General features: G+C 35.3%; 1 protein-coding gene across 16 annotated transcripts in view; it reads right to left on the bottom strand.

Moving 5' to 3' along the window:
- The window catches only part of ZNF280D (zinc finger protein 280D), a 303,349-nt gene that overhangs the window by 17,387 nt on the left and 260,756 nt on the right, over positions 1-25,206 (bottom strand). For 15 of the 16 annotated variants that reach the window (XR_010405014.1, XM_054513529.2, XM_054513531.2 and 12 more), the window contains one exon: positions 6,449-6,494. Coding sequence is in view for 15 of the 16 variants with exons in the window: in XM_054513529.2 (XP_054369504.1) it covers positions 6,449-6,494 (46 nt within the window). In the remaining variant the exon portion in view is untranslated. Of the gene's footprint in view, positions 1-6,448; positions 6,495-10,009; positions 24,810-25,206 lie in introns of those variants that run through there. The other variant, XM_064570430.1, reaches the window with a different exon arrangement.

Genomic DNA, 25,206 nt, shown 5'->3' with positions numbered 1-25,206 from the left:
AAAGAATCACTCAGAGATGAAGAATACAATAAATGAGATTGGAAACAGGCTTGATGCAAGGAACAGCAGGCTAGAAGAAGCAGAGGAATGAATCAGTGACAAAGAAGACAAAATAATGGAAAATAATGAAGCTGAACAAGAGAGAGAAAGAAGAATTACATGACATGAGAATGGACTCAGGGAACTCAATGACTCTATCAAACATAACAACATTTGTATTATAGGAGTCCCAAAAGAAGGAGAGAGAAAAAAGGGGGCAGAAAATTTATTTGAGGAAATAATAGCTGAAAACTTCCCTATTCCAGGGAAGGAAACAGACATCCACATCCAGGAAGCATGGAGAACTCCTATCAAAATCAACAAAAGCAGGCCAGTACCAAGACATATGGTAATTAAATTTGAAAAATATGGTGATAAAGAAAAAATCTTAAAAGCAGCAAGACAAAAGAAGTTCTTAACTTACAAAGGAAGACCCACAAGGCTAGCTGGAGATTTCTCAACAAAAACTTGGCAAGACAGAAGGGAGTGACATGATATACTCAAAGTGCTGAATGCAAAAACTCTGCAGCCAAGAATACTCTATCCAGCAAGGCTATCATTCAAAACAGAAAGACAGAGAAAGAGATTCCAAGACAAAAAAAACTAAAGGAGATCGTGACCACTAATCCAGCCCTGCAAGACATACTAAAGGTGACTCTTTGAGTGGAAAGACTAAAAGTAACAAAGGCAACAAAGGATCAGAGAAAATCTCCAGAAACAGTGACAAAACAAGTAATCAATCCCACTTATAACTGCACCAAAAATAGTAACATATCTAGGGATAAACCTAACCAAAGAGGTAAAAAAATCTGTACTCTGAAAACTATAAAACTGCAATGAAAGAAATTGAAGATGACACAAAGAAATGGAAAGACATGCCATGCTCATGGATTAGAAAAACAAATATTTTTAAAAAGTCCATACTACTCAAAGCAATCTATGGATTTAATGTAATCCCTATCAAAATACTGATAGCATTTTTCAGAGAGCTAGAACAAACAATCCTAAAATTTGTATGGAACCACAAAAGACCCTGAACAGCCAAAGCTATCTTGAAAAAAAGAAGCAAAGCTGAAGGCATCATAATTCTGAATTTCAAGCCATATTACAAAGCTGCAGTTTTCAAAACAGTATGGAGAGATGAGTGCCATAGATCAATGGGAGAGAATAGAAAACCAAGAAATGAACCCACAACTATATGGTCAATTAATTTTCAACAAAGCAGGAAAGAATATCCACTGGAAAAAAGACAGTCTCTTCAACAAATGGTGTTGGGAAAGCTGGACAGCAAGATGCAGAAGAATGAAATTGGACCACCTTGCATCATACACAAAAATAAATTCAAAATGGATGAAAGACCTAAATGTGAGATAGGAAACCATTAAAATCCTAGAGGAGAACACAGGCAGCAAGCCCTTTGACATTGGCCATAGCAACTTCTCTCTAGAGATGTCTCCTGAGGCAAGGGAAACAAAAGCAAAAATAAACTATTGGGACTTCATCAAAATAAAGAGATTCTGCCCAGCAAAGGAAACAATCAACAAAGCTAAAAGGCAACCTATGGAATGGAAGAAGATATTTGCAAATGACATATCAGATAAAGGGTTAGTATCCAAAATCTATAAAGAACTTATCAAACTCAACACTCAAAAAATTAAAAATCCAATTCAGAAAGGGGCAGAGGACATGAATAGACATTTCTCCAGAGAAGACATACAGATGGCCAGCAGACATATGAAAAGATACTCAACATCACTTATCATCAGGGAAATACAAATCAAAACCATTATGAAATATCACGTATGCCTATCAGAATGGCTAAAATCAACAACACAAGAAACAACAGCTGTGGCAAGGATGTGGAAAAATGGGAATCCTCTTGCACTATTGGTGGGAATGCAGACTTGTGCAGCCACTCTGGAGAACAGTATGGAGGTTCCTCGAAAAGGTAAAAGTAGAACTACCCTATGATCGAGCAACTGCATTATGAGGTATCTACCCAAAGAATACAAAATGCTAATTCAAAGGGATACATGTACCCTAATGTTTATAGCAGCATTATCTATAGTAGCCAAATAATGGAAACAGCCCCAGTGGAGCTAGAGAGTATTATTCTAAGCAAAATAAGTCAGTCCAAGAAAGACAAATACCATATCATTTCACTCATATGTAGAATTTAGTCAACAAAAGAAATGACCAAAGGGGGGGTGGGGAAGAGAAGCAAACCAAGAAATAGATTCTTAATGAGAGAGAACAAATTGATGGTTACCAGAGTGGAGGTGGGTGGAGGGATGGGTAAAATAGGTGATGGGGATTAGGGAGTGCACTTGCTGTGATGAGCACCGGCTGTTATTTGGACGTGTTGAATCACTATCTTGTACACCTGAAACTAATATTACATTGTATGTTAACTAACTGGAATTTAAATTAAAACTTAAAAAAAAAAAAAAAAGGAAAGGCATCTGTACCTGACTCCTCTCTCTTAGTCCCTACCTACGTTATAATGAAATTCCACTATCCCTGAAATTGGAGGGGAAGATTCATGGTATATATTTAGTTAGGGAACAATAGGAATAGATTGTTGCAGTGTATAGAATACACATAGTAGCAGGGCAGAGGCTATGTTAGAAGCCACTAAATCGTATGGATTCCAACTATAATCTAGTATATGAAAGGAATTAATTTTCAAAGAGAAAATGTAAAACTATAGAAATGAAAAAGAGTGATACCAGGAAAATATTATCTGGGCATGATAATATTGATTCCAATACAATGCATCTGATCAAGCTATCCATCCTATCAGAGGTATGCCTAAAATAAATACCTGCATCTATTCAAAGAACTATCTACATCACATATATTCTTTTTTTTTTTTTAAAGATTTTATTTATTTGACACAGAAAGAGAGACACAGCGAGAGAGGGAACACAAGCCAGGGGAGTGGGAGAGGGAGAAGCAGGCTTCCCGCGGAGCAGGGAGCCCGATGCGGGGCTTGATCCCAGGATCCTGGGATTATGACCTGAGCCGAAGGCAGACGCTTAACGACTGAGCCACCCAGGCGCCCCACATATATTCTTGAAAGAAACACCTGGACCAAGATTATTCTATGTGGCCTCCCATTCCATATGTCTTCCTTTAACTCTACTTATGGCTTGCTAAATTTTTAGTGTAAGGTTTTTTTCTTTTAACAAAAACTAAACTTAAGAATGGTTTTTGTAAGAAAGGTGGCTTCATTTGACACAGATGAAATAGGGCATTCAAAGGAAAGTATAAGAGTTTGATGATTTATCCTAGTCAATTATGAATGTATCAGAAAAGAATCAGTAGATGATGTGATGAAATTATGGATTCATAAATTTTCTTAATGTTCGTGCCTTTACGTATTTGGAAAGAAGAGAGGCAAACCCTATTGCCCCTAGGGCACAGGGACTAACCGTGACTAGGGGACGGAAGAAAAAATCCCACTCTCAAGACCCAAAACACAGAGCCAGCTTAAGAGTGAGGCTAAACCAGAACAGAGAACATCACCCACTCCCCACCATCCACTTCCAGGCTAGCAAACACTAAATAACAAGCAACAACAGTACTAATGGAAGAAAGGCAAGAGTATATATAGAAAGACACACCTTCTAAAGCTCAGTCTCACAGGGAGAAATAAAGCTGAGTATGAAACAAGAACACTGAGGGAAAAATCCCCCAGCAACATAACTCCCACCCTCAGCACAAAGAAAATACTACAGGAATTGAAGCTGGTAGTACATTAAGGGTAACCATAGCAACAATAAAGCCAAAACTCAGCTCAACTCACTAGTAGGTGAAACAAAATCCCATAGTAATGACCTAACATAAGAAATGGTGTGCCCATTTTTAGATATAAATACTATTTATCTCAGTCCTACTTGTAATTTCTTGCTTTCAACCAAACATTATATAACAAAAAAGCAAGGGGGGAAAATGGACTGTCAGGAGACAAAGCAATCAGCAGAATGAGACTCAGATATGATCCTACTACTGGAACTACCAGACAGAAAATTTTAAATTACTATTATTAATATGTTTTGGTGAAAAAAGGACAACATGCATGACCAGAATGGTAATTTTAGCAGAGGGTCAGAAACTGTAAGAATCAATGCAAATGCTAGGAAAAAAAAAACAATAACCACAAGGACAGGGATGAAAAATGAGCCCTTTAATGGGCTCATCAGCAGACCTGACACAAATGAAAAAAATGAATCAGTAAAATTGAAGATAGGTCAACAGAGAGAAATTACCCAAAATGAAACACTAAAAAAGTGTGTGTGGGGTAGGGTGGAGATTAAAACAGGGCATCTAAGAACAGGGGCTAACATCAAATGGTGTAGTATTTAGGAAATTGGAATCCCAGAAGTAGAAGATACAGGACAGCTCAGAGAACACCAATCAGGATAAATACCCCAAATAAATAAACAAATAGATAAACATATAAGTAAACATATGAACAAACCAGACTTAGCTACATCTTGCTCAAACTGATGAGAACTATAGATATAATAAAATAAAGATAAAATCTTGAGGGCAACCAAAAAATTCGACACATTATATATATATATATATATATATATACATATATATATATATATGAAACAAAGATCAAAATTACAGTAAGACATTTTGTCAGAAAATATGAAAACCAAGAGACAATAAAATGACTTCTTTAAACTGCTGAAAGAAAATAAAACTGTCAACCCAGAATTCTACACTCACCAAAAAATATCTTTCAATAATGAAAAATATATTTTTAAATAAAAAAGGCATAGAAGAATTAATTACCAGTAGATCTGCAACATAAAATATATCAAAGGGAGTTGTTTAGGCATAAGGAATGTGATACTAGACAGAAATGGAGAGCTAACAAGGAAATGAAGAGCACTGGACATGATAAAAACAAACTTGAATATAAAATTATTTTTTAAAGTTTTTAACTGCTCTAAAAAATAACTATCTAAAGCAAAAACAGCAACTCTGTATTCTGTCTTTATAACCTATGTAAAAGTAAAACATATGACAACAATAGGAAAAAAGAACCCACAAACTATTAACATCAGGAATGAATGAGAGAATTATCACTCCAGACCCTAAGACATTAAAAGTTTAAGGGAATAGTACAAACAAGTCTATATAGATAAATTCAATGTTAAAAACCACAAACTACCAGAACTTATTCAAGAATAATCACATAACTGGGGTGCCTGGGTGGCTCAGTCAGTTAAGTGTCTGCCTTTGGCTGGGGTCATGATGGGATTGAGCTGCACATCAAGTCCCAGGTAGGGCTCCCTGCTCAGCAGGGAGTCTGCTTTCCCTCTCCTTCTACCCCTTCCCCTCCCCCTGCTCGTGCTCTCACTCTTGCTCTCTCTCAAAGAAATAAATAAAATCTTAAAAAAAAAAAATCATATAACCAAAATATCCCATCTCTATTAAACTTATTTGTCATTAAAAACCTTTTAAACAAAAGAAAACTTTCTGTGGTATAAAAGAAAGCTGCTTGGAAGAAGGTGGCTAAGTTCTGCCTAGGTTTCACTTATTCATTGTTCAATATGGAAATGCTGTTCAAAAGATAAATCTGAACCTGCTTCACTTCAATACACTCAGAAAGAGATATGGAATATTTTGTAATATTAAAAAAACTGACATCAAGAAAACATGTACTTGAACAAAACTATTTCTACATACATCCATTAGACTGCCCAGTAAATAACATTTATAGGATAACCCCAAGTATTTTATCCAGAGTGCCTGTTTAAGACAGCTAAAAACATTTAATATATATTCAAAAGATTCCTTTTTTAAAAACGATTCATTTATTTTTTTATCTTAGAGAAAGCGTGCAAGTGGGGGGACGGACAGAGGGAGAGACTCTCAAGCAGACTCCCTGTTGAGTGAGGAGCTCTATATGGGGCTCAATCTCATGATCCATGAGATCATGACCTGAACAGAAATCAAGCATCAGATGCTTAACCAACAGAGCCACCCGGAGACCCCAGAATATTTCTATTTTAAGTATTAGTTAAACCTTTCTGACAGTCCCAGAAAATAAAATCATCTGGAAAGATTAATTTTCCAATGCGTCAACTGTTTGACATTTATTGATTTCAGGATTTTTAAATCATAAATTTATCTCCATTAACTCACTAGTTGAACTAAATAACAGGCAAGTGAAATATATGATGCTTTTGTAAAAACAAAAACACCTTAGAATTTTGCTTAGGGTTAGATATTTTTATATCTAATGACAACAAACAAATCTCAATTTTTTTCCTGATAACATGCCAATAATTGTTATTATACACAATGAATTGAAATGTTTAAAAAATTAAACCAGTAATACTTTCAAATATATAAGCTTTTAAGGTACAAGTAAAACAAAATTTACCTCAGACACAGGTTCTTGTTCCTTAGTGGGAGCTTCATTTTTTAATCTTGAAAACAAAATAATTATTGAATACTTTATTTTATATTTACAATGGAAAATATGAAACAGTTCTTTTCTGCATGCTTAAAATAATTAAAATGTAAATTTAAACTAATACAGATTTGTAAATGACCTTTAAAATATTTTAGGGAAAAGTAAAATGCATGAAAATAAACAGTAGATTCAATAAATGTGCTAAAGAAATCAATACAGGCATGTATTTCCTTCTTTTCTGAAAATAAGAGCACTTAAAAATTTTTCTCTATGTTAAATACAATTATAAATAAAAGACATATATTAGTAAAACCGTTTCAAAAAAAGAATTACTTTTTAAAAATAAAAGCAGGTTATATGCTTCATATATATAATATGCATAAGTATTTACTATTATAGGGCTTAAAAAGTGAGAGAAGAGAAATTTTATCTGTTGTGAAATTCAATATAATGCTATTTCAATATTTATTACAATTAAGGTAGCAAAATCACAGAAATAATTTATAATTCTGAAGGATATAGTCTCTTAAGAGCATAGCTACCATAAGCATAGCTCAAATATTAACTACAATTTTTTTAAACTTGGTTTCTGAAAATAGAAAAATTGTAACATTACATTAAGGCATATGCCATCTTTAAAATAATTTCATATAAAAGCTAGCTTTCCCAAAAGATCTTTTAGAAACTGCTGATAACTAAATATTATTTACTGACATTATATATTAAACTAAATTCTAAACTACGTAAGTACCTACCTGATTTGAAATGCCATTAATAGTTAAGTGATTCATTACTTTATGAAGGCTTAGAGCTATATGTAAGGATTAATATATTTAATATAAGCAACAACTATACTGACTTAAATTTCACGCACAAAAATGAAGACATATAGGATAGAAACGTCAATTGTCCTAAAAGCTACTCTCATGGTTAGTCGAAATATGGAGTTGGCAATCTTCTTTATCCATTCTCCTAGGGAACACTAAAAAAAATTGGTCTATAAAAGCTAATGCTTTACTAGATATTAATAATAATTTGTGTAAAATTACTTATCTATATTTTAGTGATTACATGAAATTGCAAAATATTTAAAATAGAGTGTGTCATTTTTTGTTCTTTTATTATATTGGTAGTGTATTACAATAATTTACAACTAACTTACTAAACAAATTTAAATGAATAAAACTTGCAGAAATATTGACAAAATGCTCAATCATTTTGGAGGTTAAAGATTTGGTAATTCTTTTAAATGTTCAATTGTGAACAATATTCATAAAGATGAAACTTCACGTTAGTCTTTAATGATTTATACAGGAAAATGATAGTCTTAAGAATAACATGTATAAAGTTGTATGAAAACATGAAAAATTAGTGTGAAGAAACAAAAAGATATTGGATTAATGAAGTTCTGAAATAAATTTGTATATTACAACTGATTTTTATTTCTAAGCAGTTAATTTTAAACTCAATTTGAACAACTGTGAAACAAACTGATCAAAAAGAAGTTTAAAAACATTTTATAAAAGAATTTCCCTCTCAGTTACTGTTCAAAAAATTATCAAAGATCAACCTTACATTCTTAGAAAAGAAACATTACCATGCTAATCATTTTCACATATGGCTGTTCTAATAAACTGATTTTATGCAACAATTAAAATGAAAACTATTAAGCATGTGTTACTATTACTGCTGATATTTCAATTGGAGAAACTATGTCCTCTTACTATCTCTGCAAGAGAGCTTAGTGACAGTTTTTTATTATTCTTCATCTTACTAAGAAACTGGTAGATGAGAACAAAATAAGTTATTCAAATAATTAGCACTAAGAGGCCTATGATCCCAATCTTATTTGGGGCTTTAACCATACTCGTATTCTGTTTATGGAACAGAATTATAATAACCAGTGAAATATTTAAGGAAACAAATATTTTAAAAATTCAGCAAGTACACTATAGAAAATTCCACTGAGAAAAAAATTCACTGAGTTAATTCATCATTAAATTGTACACTACATTTTTGTAACTAGAAAAGCATAATTTAAGATTAACAAATTAAAACAAAAAGATGAACAAATTTTAACACAACTACCAACACATCATTAAGACTATTGGAAAAAAAAAGTGTTCTTACCTGTAATTCTTATTCATTAAAGATACCTGCTGAAATAGTCATCATTTGAGATATTCAATTGCTTGGTAGAAGACAGTGAAATTTGCTAAGCTCAAAGTTCTGAGCTAAAGACCTACTATTAGATAATTACACTTTTCACCTGTAAATGTTGCAATAATTTTTAATAGAAAAATGTAGTACAACATTTAAAACAAACACGAAAAGTTCAGTGTAAAGAAAACAGAAAGATTGGTGATCAATTTCAAAATGACTACAGATCAAGACTGCAAATAAATTACTTTTCTTCTGTATATGAACCTGCTGAAACATCTTTCTGATAAAGGATAATCCTTTCCCTCTAAAGTTTAAAATAAATGTCCCTTCTTGCATTTTTCTGCAGGTCACATAACTAATCCAAGGCTACATGTAAAATAAATATTCTGGGTTAATTACATTAGTCCATTCTTTTGAGGTTTCATTCATACTATATACATAACATGGGGTAAAGGGAAAAGCTATAAAGGGAAAATCATTCAGATTCGTTTTAGCCAGGCCATATTCTTTCCTTTTAACAACAATTTAAAAGCCCAAAATTTCAATGTTGATTTTTTTTTGTAATCTTCAATTTAAGATATTTGTAAGCATACTAAAAAAGACGAAAAGAAGTTGTATAAGCCAGTAGGAAAGCCAATCAGTTCTTAACATCTTCCACTTAGATATTCAAGATTAAATTTGATAGTAATCATGAGACTAATAAATTACAGTAAAACATCTAGTGTACCATTTCTGATCATCTGTTCTGAGAGGTGTTAATAGATACGTGGAAAGGGTAACTGAGCTAAACATCTACTGGGTTGCACATACATCAGGTACTGTGCTAAGAGTTCTAGTCCAAAGTTAAGACACAGTCCCTCCTATCAAGGAGTTCATCATCAAGGAAACATATTGAAGCAAATGTTTATGGAATTGTGAAAAGTGTTAAAAAAAAAAAGACATCTACATGATGGAATGGCTGTTCAAAAGACTGAGCCACTACAAAAGGGAAAGACGCAAGGAAGCAGTGAAGATACTATAGTAAACTTGGTTTTGCAGCAAGAACAGGAGTTGGCAAAGCAGGGGAAGGAGAGTCAAGGCAGAGCAAAAGCAAAGAATTATGAAACAAGACAACAAATGAGAACCTGAGTGGTCTAATATGACTGTAATGTAGGGAACAAAGGAGAGTAGTCAAAAATGCTATTGAGGAGATAGCAAGGGCAACTTCAGGAAAGATTGGTTGCCAGGATATAGTGCTTATGCTAAGAACTTTATTCTAAGGCTAACAGGAAAGTATGATTATGTGCATCCGAAAGAGAAAGGGGAGTATTAGAAGAGGATAAGCTCCACACAGGAAGCCCAGAGAAGAGAGAGTTTTTAAAAAAATTGTTTATTGTTATGTTAATCACCATACATTACATCATTAGTTTTTGATGTAGTGTTCCATGATTCATTGTTTGTGCATAACACCCAGTGCTCCATGCAGAACGTGCCCTCTTTAATACCCATCACCAGGCTAACCCATCCTCCCACCCGCCTTCCCTCCAGAACCCTCAGTTTGTTTTTCAGAGTCCATCGTCTCTCATGGTTCGTCTCCCCCTCCGATTTCCCCCACTTCATTCTTCCCCTCCTGCTATCTTTTTTTTTTCTTAACATATATTGCATTATTTGTTTCAGAGGTACAGATCTGTGATTCAACAGTCTTGCACAATTCACAACGCTCACCATAGCACAGAGAAGAGATAGTTAATGACTATCTCAAGTAAAGCAGAAGCAGTGTCAGTGGGGAAGAGGAAGGTTTAGGGAGATGATAAACAAGGTAAACCAACAGAATATAAGTACCAAATGGACAAAGAACATTCAATAGAAATATTTATCACTCAGTCTTGTTTTTCTCATCTTTAAGGAAAAATCCCAACCATTACTTCTGAACAGATAACCCCAGAGTCATCATCTGGAGCTTTACTCCTCCATTTTTATTACTACTGATTTCAATCAGTCAGCAATTCAATTCAGAAATATCACAGTAATATACTGTGATTCTAATATAGAATTAGACTTGAGTCCTAAGAGATCGTCCAACTGCCCCCATCTTGTAGACGAGAAAAATCTGAGGCCTAAAAATGCTAAAGTAATACATCTATTAAGCAGCAGAACCAGGATTAAAAGTGATGGCTCTATTTCAAATTTCCACTGCACTGCTTCACAGCCAATTCCTTTCCTGTGAATCAGATTCCCTCATAATCATGCCAGGAAAAGTGAAAAAGCTTAACTGATCTCTCTGCCTCTGGATGTTTTCCACTCTCAAACATGCTGAGTATCACTGCCAAATTAATCTTACTAATAGACCAATCCATGCCATTGTTTGCTGAAAATGTCCTATTGCCCATACATCATAGAGCTATTGTTCTAAGTTTGGGAAGCTAGATTCTGGTCCCAATGCTACAGGTGTGTCAGTTGCTGCCTACCCTCCTGTGAACACACACTGAAGCTCAGTCCCATCTAGTTCCTCAGCCAATCATAACAAGGCAGGAAGTACATTAGTAACCACAAGTACAACCAGGAAACAATAGAGTACAGTTTGTATTAGTTTACTTTCTGACAACAGATGGCTATAATTGAAATTGAGGCTCCCCACCTGAGAGCTATGTGATCATGAGCGAATTACTTATCTGTACCTCAGTTGACTTAATATCCATAATTTGGGACAATAACAGCGTGTATCTCATTAGTTTGTGAGAATTAAATGAATGAATAAATACAAAACAGAAGGGTGTCTGGCAAATTACATGTGCTCAAAAAATGTTAGTTATTATTACTGGCCTGGGTAGAGTTGGGAATCAACGTTACTGTCCAGAATACTTGAGAGTGTACCACACACGCTCTTAAGCCTATTACAACTTAAATATCTTCCATATTTTGAGATCTTCCTGCAATACTTCCCCCAACCCCCAAACACAATCCATTAGACATTAATTTTGATTGCTGGTCCACTCCTGTTAGGACCAGCCCTATTTGCTCTCATACAAAATTACCCATTTCTGAACGCCTAGGTATGATCTAAAGTTAGGCAAGATGGGGTAAAAAAATCATTCTAGATAGACAGAAGAACTAATTAGAGACAAGGAATCAAGAGAAACAAAATATTTGTGTGTGAAAATGTGAAGCAGAAAAAAATAAGACCATCAGTGGAGGCAGAAGATTTTGATGCCAGACCAGGGCTCTATTTTGTTATTTTATTGGCAATGCTGAATTAGCCCTAGATATTTAATTTATAACATACAAGCAATTACTATAAGGACCAGAAGACTGAAAAAATGGTAGTAACCTTAGAATCCCTGTCAGAAGTTGGTACGGTGTGCCCTAAATGAAGGACTACGCTGAAGTTTCATTTGTCTTTCCATTTCACTGTCTCCCATCATTCTCTGCTTAACAAATATCAGAGACAGAAGTCCAAACTGCCAGAAACCACCATATTTTGACACACAGCTCCTACCTACTGTCTTGCAATATATACCAGGGACAAATACATTGTATCCACTTTGAAAAGGAAAAACTATTTTAGAATTGCTCAAGATCTGGTTTGATTAATGTCTGTGGTAGGATGAGAGAAATCCAAGGGCAGGATCTCTCAAAATCCCAGTTATATTTCAAAAGTTTAGAAAAGGGAACCACAAAAGACCCTGAATGAAGAGCCAAAGCTATCTTGAGAAAGAACAAAGCTGGAGGTAATCACAATTCCAGACTGCAAGATATATTACAAAGCTCTAGTAACCAAAATGCTATTGGTATTGGCACAAAAACAGACACATAAATCAATGGATCAGAAAATTCAGCCTAGAAACAAACCCATGCTTATAAGGACAATTAATCTATGACAGAGGAGACAAGAATATACAATGGGGAAAAGACAGTCTCTTCAATAAATAGTGCTGGGAAAACTGGACAGCTACATGCAAAAGAATGAAACTGGACCACTTTCTTACACTATACAGAAAAATAAATTCAAAATGGATTAAAGACCTGTGAAGGAAAAATAAAATAAGATGAAAAGTGAGAGGGAGGCAAACCATAAGAGATGCTGAAACTCAAGGAAACAAACTGAGGGGTGATGGGCATTAAGGAGGGCACTTGATGTAATGATCACTAGGTATTATATGCAACCGATGAATCACTAAATTCTACCTATAAAATTAAAAAAAAAAAAAAAGACCTGTGAGATCCCAAACCATATAAAACCCTTAAAAGGACACAAGCAGTAATTTCTCTGACATTGGCTGTTGCAATATTTTTCTGGATAGGTCTCCTTTGGCAAGGGAAATAAAAGCAAAAATAAACAATTGGGGCTCTATTAAAATAAAAAGCGAAGTGAAGGAAACTACCAACAATAACAAAAAAGGCAACCTACTGAATCGGAGAAAATATTTACAAATGATGTATCTGGCAAAAGGTTAATATTCAAAATATATAAATAACTTACACAACTCAACACGAACAAAATAATCCAATTAAAAAATGGGCAAAGGACCTGAACAGACATTTTTCCAAAGCCGACATACAGATGGCAGTCACATAAAAAGATGTTCAATATCATTCCTCATCAGGGCAACACAAACCAAAACCACAAGAGATATCACCTTAACACCTGTCATAATGGCTAAAACCAAAAAGAGAAGAAAGAATAAGTATTGATGTGCAGAAAAAAAGGGACCCTTGTGCACTGTTGGTGGGAATATAAATTGTTACAGTCACTGTGGAAAACAGTATGGAGGTTCCTCAAAGTATTAAAAAGAGAATTACCACATGATCCAATAATTTCACTACTGGCTATTTACCCAAACAAAAACATTATTGAAAAGATATATGTATCCCTATGTTCACTGGGCATAATTTACAACAGCCAAGATATGGAAGCAAACCAAGTATCCACCAATATAGAATGGATAATGAGGTTTTACATATATACATATATATGTATATATATATATATAAAACTTGTACATATATACACATATATATAAACAATAGAATACTACACAGCCATAAAGAAGGATGAAATTTTGCCATCTGTGACAACATGGATGGACCTAAAAGGCATTATGCTAAGTGAAATAAGTCAGAGAAAGACAAATACTGTATGATTTCACTCATATGTGGAATCTAAAAAACAAATGAACCAACCAGCAAAAAGCAGAATCAGACCTATACAGAGAACAAACTAACAGTTGCCAGAGGGGTATGGGATGGGGAATGCACAAAATGGGTGAAGGGGAGTGAAGATCCAGGCTTCCAGTTATGGAAGGAATAAGTCATGGTAATAAAAGGCACAGCACGGAGAATACAGCCAATGATATTGCAGTAGTGTTGTCTGGTGACAGAGGGTAGCTGCAGTTGTGGTGAGCAAAGCATAATATGCAGAGAAGTTGAATCACCACATGTTGTACACCTGAAACTAATGCAACATTGTGTGTCAACTATACCCAAATAAGATTTTTTTTTAGTTTAGAGAAGGAAACAAGCCCCAAATAAATTCTGCATATCTCACAGATATTTTCTTTTTTTCCTGTTAAATCAAATATATGAAATGAAGATATTGACCATTTTGAATACTTAAGACTCTCCAACTTAGATTATGTCCAGAATGAATAATTCCTTCAAATAATTTCAGAATTTCACAGGGAAATAATGGAATGACTTCTGACATATTCTTCAATGATCATAGTATTCAATGGAAGTAAACATTATTTATTTATTTATTTATTTATTTATTTATTTATTTATTTTTAAGATTTTATTTATTTGACAGAGCTCTCTCTGACACAGCGAGAGAGGGAACACAAGCAGAGGGAGTGGGAGGAGAAGCAGGCTTTCCGCAGAGCAGGGAGCCCGATGCGGGGCTTGATCCCAGGACCCGGGATTATGACCTGAGCCAAAGGCAGACACTTAACGACTGAGCCCCCCAGGCGCCCCGGAAGTAAACATTTTTAAAGAGAAATAGTATTCTTAAACATAAAACGTATTAAAAATGTTGCCATTCTACTTCTGAAAGAGGTTACTTACTCCTTGCATTTATGAAAGATAATTAATGACTTACTGGTATAGTTTAGAGTGGTATAATAGTGATATTTCTCTTAGGGAACAAGTCCAGATTCTCTACTGGTATAGCATTTCACAAAAATCACATAATGTAATATATACATGGTATTAGTAGTTTAACTCATTGTGAAATCAGTGTACTGTGTGGCCCTGTGAAGATGTGGATTCAGTGTCTACAATTCTGCCTGCCTTATTCTGTAATTACTCTGATGACATGAACCATGTCTTATTCATATTTCCATTTCCAGCACTTGATACAGAGTCTTGCACACAAAGGGCAAGGAATCAATGTTCCGGGTCAAGGGATATATGGAAGGGTTATTTACATTATACTATTAAAGAGCCATGCAGTTACAACTGGTGCTAAGTATAAAACCCAGTAGCCATTCTGAAATAAGACAGAAGAACTCAGTTTCAAGGAAAGTCAGTTTTGTTTCCATTTCTTCCTAGTATTCTTTAAATTAAGGGTATTTAACAAAATATAACAAACATTTTTATTTGTAAAATATTCTACATTTTTAAAATCTTCTAAACAATAGTGTAAAGATTATTAGAGAGCGCACGCACGCATGCAAGTAAGTGGGGAAGAGGCAGAGGGAGAGAAGGAATCTTAAGCAGGCTCCATGCCCAGTGCGGAGCCTGATATGGAGCTCGATCTCATGACCCTGAGACCATCACCTGAGCCAAAATCAAGAGTCAGAAGCTTAACTGACAGCCACCCAGGTGTCCCAAGATTATTTTTAATTTCATTTCACAAATGAAGAAACTGAAGTAATTTGAACATAAAGTTAGTAAGAGAGAGGAGTCTTGAACTGATATTTTGACTTCAGGCAGTGCCCTTCCATTGTACTTTGCTTAGAGCAAACTTGGAGCTAAGTGAGAGAACTAGATCAACTTTTAAAATCACTTCAAATTGTGGCTTTTGGGACATTTGATTCAATCAATAAAAGAGACAACTGGTTTAGTAGCCCAGTTTTCCAAGTTTGAGACTTTATGGATTAACCATGGACTCATACTTTCAAGATACGTTAGAGGGAAATATCTTTCTAACCTGAACTTTCTGTCAAGAAAATTAACCTTGCATAGGGACAGATGGAACATACCACAACATCATAAAGGCCATATATGAAAGACCCACAGCTAATATCATCTTCAATGGGGAAAAACTGAAAGCCTTTCCCTTACAGACAGGAACAAGACAAGGGTGTCCACTTTCACCATTACTATTTAACATAGTACCGGAAGTCTCAGCCTCAACAATCAGGCAAAAAGAAATAGAAGGCATCCAAATTGGCAAGGAAGAAATCAAAATTTCACTATTTGTAGACAACATGATACTCAATATAGAAAACCTGAAAGATTCCACCAAAAAATTGCTAGAACTTGATTCAATACATGAATTCAGCAAAGTCTCAGGATATAAAATCACCGTACAAAAATGCTGCATTTCTATACACCAATAACAAAGCAGAAAAAGAAACTGCATTTGCAATTGCACCAAAAACAATAAGATACCTAGGAATAAACCTAACTAAAGAGGTAAAAGATCTGTACTCAGAAAACTATAAAACACTGATGAAAGAAGTTGAAGAGGACACAAAGAAATGGAAAAACCTTCCATGCTCATGGATTGGAAAAACAAACATTGTTACAATGTCTATACTATCCAAAGCAATCTATACCTTGAATGCAATTCCTATCAAAATACTGATAGCAATTTTCAGAGAGCTAGAACAATCCTAAAATTTGTATGGAACCACAAAAGACCCCGAACAGCTAAACCAATCTTGAAAAAAAAAAACCAAAGCTGGCGGTATCACAATTCCAGATTTCAAGCTATATTACAAAGAAAGCTGTAGTCATCAAGAGAGTATGGTACTGGCACAAAAACAGACACATAGATCAATGGAACAGAAGAGAAAACTCAGAAATGGATCCACAACTATATGGTCAATTCATCTCCAACAAAGCAGGGAAGAATATCCACTGGAAAAAAGTTTCTTCAACAAATGGTGTTGGGAAAACTGGCAGCAACATGCAGAAGAATGAAATTGGACCACTTTGTTACACCATACACAAAAATAAATTCAAAATGGATGAAAGACCTACATGTGAGACAGAAAACCATAAAAATCCTAGAGGAGAACACAGGCAGCAACCTCTTTGACCCCGGCTGTAGCAACTTACTAGACATGTCGCCAGTGGCAAGCAAAAATGAACTATTGGGACTTCCCCAAAATAAAAAACTTTCTGCACAGTGAAGGAAACAACAAAACTAAAAAGCAGCCTATAAAATGGGCGAAGATATTTGTAAAGGACATATCTGATAAAAGGTTAGTATCCAAAATTTATAAGGAACTTATCAAACTCAACACCCATATAAGCAAATAATCCAATTAAGAAGTGAGCAGAAGGCATGAACAGAAGAAGAAAATAGAAATAAGGGTGAAACAAATAGGAAACAAATAGACATCCAGATGGCCAAAAGACACACGAAGAGATGCTCAACATCATTCATCATCAGGGAAGTATAAATCAAAACCAAGATGAGCTATCACCTCACACCTGTCAGAATGGCTAAAGTTAACAACACAAGAAACAATAGGTGTTGGCGAGAATGCAGAGAAAGGGGAACCCTTTTACACTGTTGGTGGGAATGCAAGCTGGTACAGCCACTCTGGATAACAGTATGGAGGTTCCCCAAAAAGTTAAAAATAGAACTACCCTACCATCCAGCAATTGTACTACCAGGTATTTACCCAGAGGATACAAAAATACAGATTTGAAGGGCACATGCACCCTAATGTTTATAGCAGCATTATCAATAATAGTCAAATTATGAAGAGAGCCCAAATGTCCATCAGCTGATGAATGGATAAAGAAGATGGACATATATACAATGGAATATTGCTCAGCCATCAAAAAGAATATAATCTTGCCATTTGCAATGATGTGGATGGAGCTAGTGTATTATGCTAAGTGAATGAGTCAGGCAAAGACAAATACCATATGAATTCACTCATATGTGGAATGTAAGAAAGAAATCAAGTGAACAAATGGGAAGGGAGGAAAAGAGAGAGGGAAACAAACCATAAGAGACTCTTAACAGCAGAGAACAGAGGGTTGATAAAGGGAGGTGGGGGGGGATGGGCGAGATGGGTGATGGATATTAAAGAGGGCACTTGTGATGAGTACTGGGTGTTGCATGTAAGTGATGAATCACACAATTCTACTCCTGAAACCAATATTGCACTGTACGTGAACTAAAATTTATTTTATTTATTTGTTTTTAAGATTTTATTTATTTATTTGAGAGAGAGAGAATGAGAGAGAGAGCACATGAGAGGGGGGAGGGTCAGAGGGAGAAGCAGGCTCCCCGCCGAGCAGGGAGCCCGATGCAGGACTCGATCCAGGGACTCCAGGATCATGACCTCAGCCGAAGGCAGTCGCTTAACCAACTGAGCCAGCCAGGCGCCCTAAAATTTAAATAAATTTTTTTAAAAAGAAAAAGGAAAAGAAAATTAACCTTGCAAAACCTAAAATTTTACTTCTGTGTTACAATTAATATACCCAGATAGATGTACTGGAGAAGATAGAGGAAGAAGAAAATAGAAATAAGGGTGAAACAAATAGGCAAGTACAATTCCATGATTGAATTATGATCTAACATCTGAGAAAAGCAAATTTTTAAATCATTTCAAAGGTCTACAAAAGGAACAGCCACTTTACTACTGCTAACTGGCCCCATTACACATTTCCACAAACCTCGTAATATTGACTAAGTAGCCAGGAAATGAATGCCTGGCAATAATTTTAAAAGTTTTCTTTAAAAAGGGGATTCTACAAGCTCAAAGGAATGTTTTCCTCCTAAAAAGGGGATTCTATAAGCTCAGAGGAATGTTTTCCTCTCAGCAGAGAGCATTATGCACTAGTTTCCAACAAGGGTGCTGTTTCATAGTCCCCAGACCAGAAGAGTCAGAACTACACTCGATCTGACGCTGGAGAATTATACCCAACGCATGCGACTGAAGCACTGCAGTGAAGAGCCGTCCGCGCGGCAGTCTGCAGGAATGCACTGCGCCACCTGGGAACTGTAAGCCCAAATTACCAACAGCCACGGTGCAGCTGGGTTGCACTAAAACTCTCCCTGACGAGAAGCTGCCACGGACAGGCCATTGCCAGGGTCTTCTGCCATCAGCGGTAGCAGGAACTGCGGTACGAACAGCAGCAGTGGCAGCGACAGCGGGGGCAGTAACGGGAAGAGCCGTGACAGCAGTAGTCGCACCCGCAGCAATAGCTGCAGCAGCCACGGCAACAACATGCGTTTATTAAGTACTTTTTGGCAAGCCGGTGCTAAGGAATTTTAATTAAATATTTAACTAAAGAACTTCAATTATTTGTTAATGGTTTAACCATCCTCAGTCTCTATTTCTTACAACCACCCTGCAAGGACTTATTATGATGAGACCTCTCACTGATGAGGAAGCTGAGGCTCAACAAGCTGGTTAGACACCCAGCTAGGATTTAAACCTAGGACTGCCTTATTTCAAAGCAGCACTACTTTCACGACACCACACTTCAGAGTGGTAGGGAGACAGATTTTTTTCAGTGTGGAGGATTAAAAACAGTAGGTTCCTATATTTCAAGAAGTGACGCAGAAAAGGAGATGTCACAGTAGCTTCTCCAAGTTTGCAGAGGAGAGTAAACTCAGGTAGTCAAATACCAAAATGACTAAAGTGAGGCTGCAGAAGGATCTCAAAATCAGAGATGTGGACAGAAAATATGAGAAGAGCCATAGTGTAGTCAGTATAAGGCAGTATAATTAGGGGGAAAAGACAGCTGTGACTAAAGTGAACCTAGGAGGATTCATAGACATTCTCTAACAGTAGAAGTTTGGTAAGCTTTAGATACCAAAAATCTAATGGTATTACTTATGTTTGCTTCAACAGTAACTCCAAAACACACACACACACACACACACACGCACACACACACACTGGGCTAGAAAGAGAAAGTTAACACAAGTGATCTGTGAAATGGTATTGGAAGCTCAGATTAAAAATTGAGGTTATTCTAATGAAGATGAATAAAATGCAGGCAGAAATAAAACCATGAAGAGTAGTAACGTAACAGTAGTAACAATGATAACTTTACATGTGTATAGCACTTCCTATGTGCCAACTACTTTCTAAGTACTATACGCATATACTCATTTAATTCCCTAACACTTTATGAGCAAGTATTGTTGTTAACTGTGTTTTACAAATGAGGAATGGGGCACAGACATCTGGTAACCTACCCAAGGTCACATACAGCCTAGGAAACAGCAGGGTAGGAGCCCCACACTAAGCAATCAACTGTAGAGCCTGTGCTATTCAACCACTGTCCCTTCAGCACTGAGAGGGCTTAATGTAGAGCTGGGTATAAAAACTCCTAATCTTAGTATCAAGCAGAAGTACGAAAACCAAATGTCAGCATTACTCCCAGCACCTTTAACTCCCATAGAAGTAATTCTCTTATATTTTTACAAAAGAAAGTAACTAGGTCATTGTTTCCCTTACTCCTTTAAGCAAGAAGGAAAACTTTACAATGTAAGAAACTCCTGAACAGATAATAAAAGACTGGAAAAAGTAATAGTCTCAAGAAAAGTAAGTGGGTATATTGATGAACTAAGCATAAGGAGTAACAAAGAGAAGCTACAAATAAATGAGACATTCTTAAACATCTTAGTGTGAAATCATGAAAGGTAACCATACCCTCCAAAAAAAAAACCAAAAAACAAAAAAAGCCCCTTGCTGCTATATTCAGAGGCAGAATAAGCTAATAACTGTTCTGTCCTTGTTATGTATTTCTTAGATTTTATAAATAGAGGATATAATTTTATTTCTGTAATTTCTAAAAAGATATGTACATTGCTAGCAACCAGTTATAAACTCTACCTTACAAAGATTCATAAACGTGAATGAAATGTCTAGGAGTCCATCTTCTTTAACACCTTACAAAACTACTTTTTATTCCCCAATTCAGAGAATCCAAAGAATGATCCCTCTAGATCAGCATTCTACATACTTATTGTATGAAAATTAATGTCAAAAAGTTAATAAGTATTGAAGGAAAAAAAACTCCAGGGTCAAATAAACATACTAGATGATACAGCCCACATCTAGCAGGAAAGATCCTATATTAAAGAATCTATTTAATTTTAACTTGCATTTCCTAAACTTATTTGACCACGGAAACTTTCCCCCCAGTTTATGAATTACGGACACACTACTTCCATTCAGTTTGGGAAACAATGACGTAGTTACTTTCTTTTGTAAAAATATAAGAGAATTACTTTTATGAGAGTACATGTAGGGAGTTAAAGGTGCTGGGAGTAATGTTGACATTTGGTTTTCTTACGGTCAAAAGTTTCTGCTACCAGAGATAAGGATATGTGGCACTCTGTACTCATCTCCTAAGAACAAATTTTAACATGTATGTATGACCAATATTGAATAAAGAATCCCAGAACTCTACAACATGTCTGCACTCATATTTTACAAAAAGGAAACCACCACTCCCCCGGTTTTCCTTTTATATCACTGGCCACTCCCTCTTAGTTTCCTCCGCCAATACCTTTTCATCTCCCTAACCCTCTATTGTCAGATTCCCCAGAGCTCAATCTGTGGACCTTACCTTCTATCTCTACTGTGTCCCTTGGTAATCTCATACAGTTCCACGACTTTTTTTAATTTAACTTTTGTTTTGAGACAATTTTATATTCACATGTAGTTGTAAGAAATAATAGAGACTCCATGTACCTTTTGTCCAGTTTCTCCCAATGATAACATCTTACAAAATTATAGTACAAAATCATAACCAAGATATTGAGAGTGATATACCAATTTTATTCACATTTCTCTGGTGTTACTTGTATTCATTCCCATGACATTTAAAAATGTTCAGTGATATTTACAGCCTAGAACACTCCCCTCACTTCACATAAGTGAATGACTATGACATCTCCATTTGGATGTCTAACAGGCATCTCAAACTAAAACATGCTCCAAGCCAAAGTCTTCATCTTCCCTTCCAAATTTGTTCTTCCTAGTCTTCCCCATATCAATTAGTATCAATGCCATCTTCCCATTTGCTTAGATTAATAACTATGATGTCACCCTCAACATTTTCTCTATTTCACATTCAAACTATCAACAAATTCAAAATATATCCAAAATCAAACCTCTATCACCCACACTGCCAGGTGCTTAGCCTAATCCACTGCCATCTCCCACCAGATTATTATAAGAGCCCCCCAACTAATCTCCCTGATTTTGCCCTTGGTCTTCTGTAGTTTATTCTCAAGACAGGGACTAGAGTAATATAAACACTCTTCTCTATTTAAGGTTTTTTGTTGATCGTAGTTTTTACTCAGATATACAAGACTCCACTATTCAAAAATCCTCTAATGAATGGCTTCTTATCTCAGAGTAAAAGCCAAATTCATACATGGCCCACATTACCTTGCAGGCCCCATCTCCTACTATTCTCTCTTGCTCACTCACTTGTGGCCAACCCAGTCTCCTTGCAGTCCTTCCTTCAGGTCTTTACTCAGATGTCATGTCTCAGTGAGGCCTTCTCTGACCACCAACTCCTACCATGTACTCTTTATCCCCCTTCCCTACTTTATGTTACTCTACAGTATTGACCACAGTCTAACATACTGCATATTTTATTTACTTTTTATTGCCTGTCTTTCAGCACTAAATAAAACATGAGCTCGAGAAGGGCAGAGATTGGCACAAAGTAGATGTTTGAGAAATCACTGAAGAAATAAATGAGGCCCAAAGCAGCAAGGTGTTTTGCCAAAATGTGACAAAAATATGGCAAGAATCCTAAGTCTCTATAGTTTAGGAATCATTTTTTCTAAGAATGGCGATGGATTCAAACTAAATTTCACTTTTTATTTGGTGGTAACCAAAAACACACGTGCATGAAATGACAATTTCTGATCAAGTGAATAAACTTGATGGTAACTCGTCAGCACCAAATTAAAATTCAACCAACTGCGTATAATAAGCAAATTTTGTACCAATTGCCTTAAGTGTTTTATTTATACCAACTTTTTAAAAAGGAAGTTATATGTGATAGAACTTAAGACTTTAAATTTTAAGAAAATGAACTTGATAATACCATAAGATAGAGTCCTAGGAAGGAACACAAAGCAGTACTCCTACACTGTGATATCAAGAATGTAGTTTAGAGCTTTAACCAAGGTAGAGCAAGAATTTATAAATGAAAAAGAAACTTCTGTTACAAATGGAAAGAAGTTGTTGCTTCTGGGCAAAATTTTAAAATATTTTTAAAATTGGGTAGAAAGAAGGTGAATGACAAAACATCCTAGAAATAAGGAAATAAAGACTAGTATATCACCAGGTCCACTTGCTAAGAAATAAGCCACTTTGGGAGCTTTTGGAAAATCATTCATTTACAGTACTAATTAGTTGGGAAATTTAACACTAGTGGATTGAACTTTTTTGATTATTATTTGCAAGGAGCACATTACATAACATGCAGTCATCTAAATTGGTGTTAAGTTTCTTTTCTAAGTAAAATTAAAGAAGTTCTGATTTTAGAGTAAAAAACATAATTGAGTCATACTTTCAGAGCCTGCCTATCCTCACAGCAGGTAAGATTACAAAAGGCATTTTGCTTGTCTTTAAGATTCAAGAAATTGGTATAGTATAGTGACCTTTCAATTGTCCTGGAGGAAAACAATGTACGGTGCATTAAGTAGATATAGCTTTCAGTTTGTAGGCCAAATAATAAAAAGGCCTCCATAAAACAATTAAAGCAATCCTCCTATTTATATGATAAATCTAGAGCTTTCATATGAATTCTTTATTAGTAAATAATTCCTGAGGCACTTAAACAATACAATTTTTTATTAAAAGAAATTAATAGCATCAAAACTGTTTAGTAGATCTATATTTAATGTAACTAAAATAAACAAATGTCAAATTCTTAAAATATACATATGTATGAGGAGATATATATGTATGTATGTATATATATATATATAAAAATATAAACAACTACATTATTGGTCCCCATAATTTTTAATGTTACCTTTACCCAAAGAGACTACGTTAATGCTTAAGTGGATATTATATATTAGATGTACAAATATGTGACTTTAAAACTTGTTTAAGGTCTGCAAGAAGAGGTTTTGCCAATTCTTTACACTTTAAAACCCACAATTATTAAGATAATATTGATCATAATAATCCCAAAGTAAGACAGAGGATATCATAATGTCAAATGGTCTGAACAACAGCCAAAATAAAAAGCTATAAATAGGCAGCTATAAGGGAATCCGTAGAGAATTCCAGAGAATCTCTTGGAGTTCTTAACAAAACAAAGCAAACACTAAACAACAGTTTTAAAGAAAAGAATATAAAAATAAACATCATAAAATAGACATCAGTAAATTTGGAGAACATAAAACCAAGTTCAAAATTAAATTTTTTAAAATTCAAAAATCTGAGAATTGGTATTCCTAAAAAACTAGAAAGTTAGTACTGAGTAATATATTTTAAATGATAGAAAAATAACTGCAATTTGGAACATAATTTTAGAGACCTGTTGTTCCAAGGACATGAAAATAACCATGGTTTCCTAACAACCAGAGAGCTTTTGTATTCCTTGGACTGCATTCATGCTAGATGAAGATTAAAAGGCAGCAGCCAAAATGACTATACTTCAACTTGGATGTTGAAGCACTGATCTGATGGGGTTTTCTTGGCCACAAGCGACCCACAAGCTTAAGATCAAGAGCCAAAGCCCCCAGTGGGAAGGTGTGCTCAATTTGGTGGGCCCTGAGACCATCTCTGGCTAAATCATCATCAGCCTGACGGGAGGCCAGCCATGAAGGAAGGGAGTCTCCCCAAAATCTGATTTCTTGAGACCACAACCTACAGCAGGTCCCACAGTCAAATTATTCACATTCCTTGAAAAGAGAGAACAGGCATCAGTTGTGTCCATCGAAGGGGGACACTGTCCAGGTGTACCCTGGACATTTTTTGAAATCTCTGGGCTGCCTCTGCATCTGAAAAATAAGAAAAATAGCACAATGACAGACAACGGATGAGGAAAAAGACAATCATCTGGCCTAAAAACTTAAGACTTATAAGAAATTACGAAAGCAGACAAAACACAAAAAGACAAACAGCCATATCATTTGGAATGTATTATTCTGAAGTCAAGTACAGCAGAGAAAAACACAAATTATTTTAGCAAAGTAAGAAATGACCATAGCAACAAAAGTTATTTTTGGAGAGAGCCAACTGGAAAAAAAAAACCAAAACACATGTTAAGATATGTCAACCTGACACAAAGATAAGGTGGAATAAGAATCTAGTCCCATTTGAAGCTGAAAATTGCTGAATAATGAGAGCTAGTGTCATGAACTTGGCTGCTTAACTGCCTTTGTGTAAGAAAACATC

This window comes from Mirounga angustirostris, unplaced genomic scaffold (assembly GCF_029215605.1).
Source record: "Mirounga angustirostris isolate CCGP_5_RB_7025 unplaced genomic scaffold, mMirAng1.0.hap1 SCAF_9, whole genome shotgun sequence".
Taxonomy (NCBI): domain Eukaryota; kingdom Metazoa; phylum Chordata; class Mammalia; order Carnivora; family Phocidae; genus Mirounga; species Mirounga angustirostris.
The sequence above is the reverse complement of the archived record's forward strand: the minus strand, read 5'-3'. Positions and strand labels throughout refer to the sequence as shown.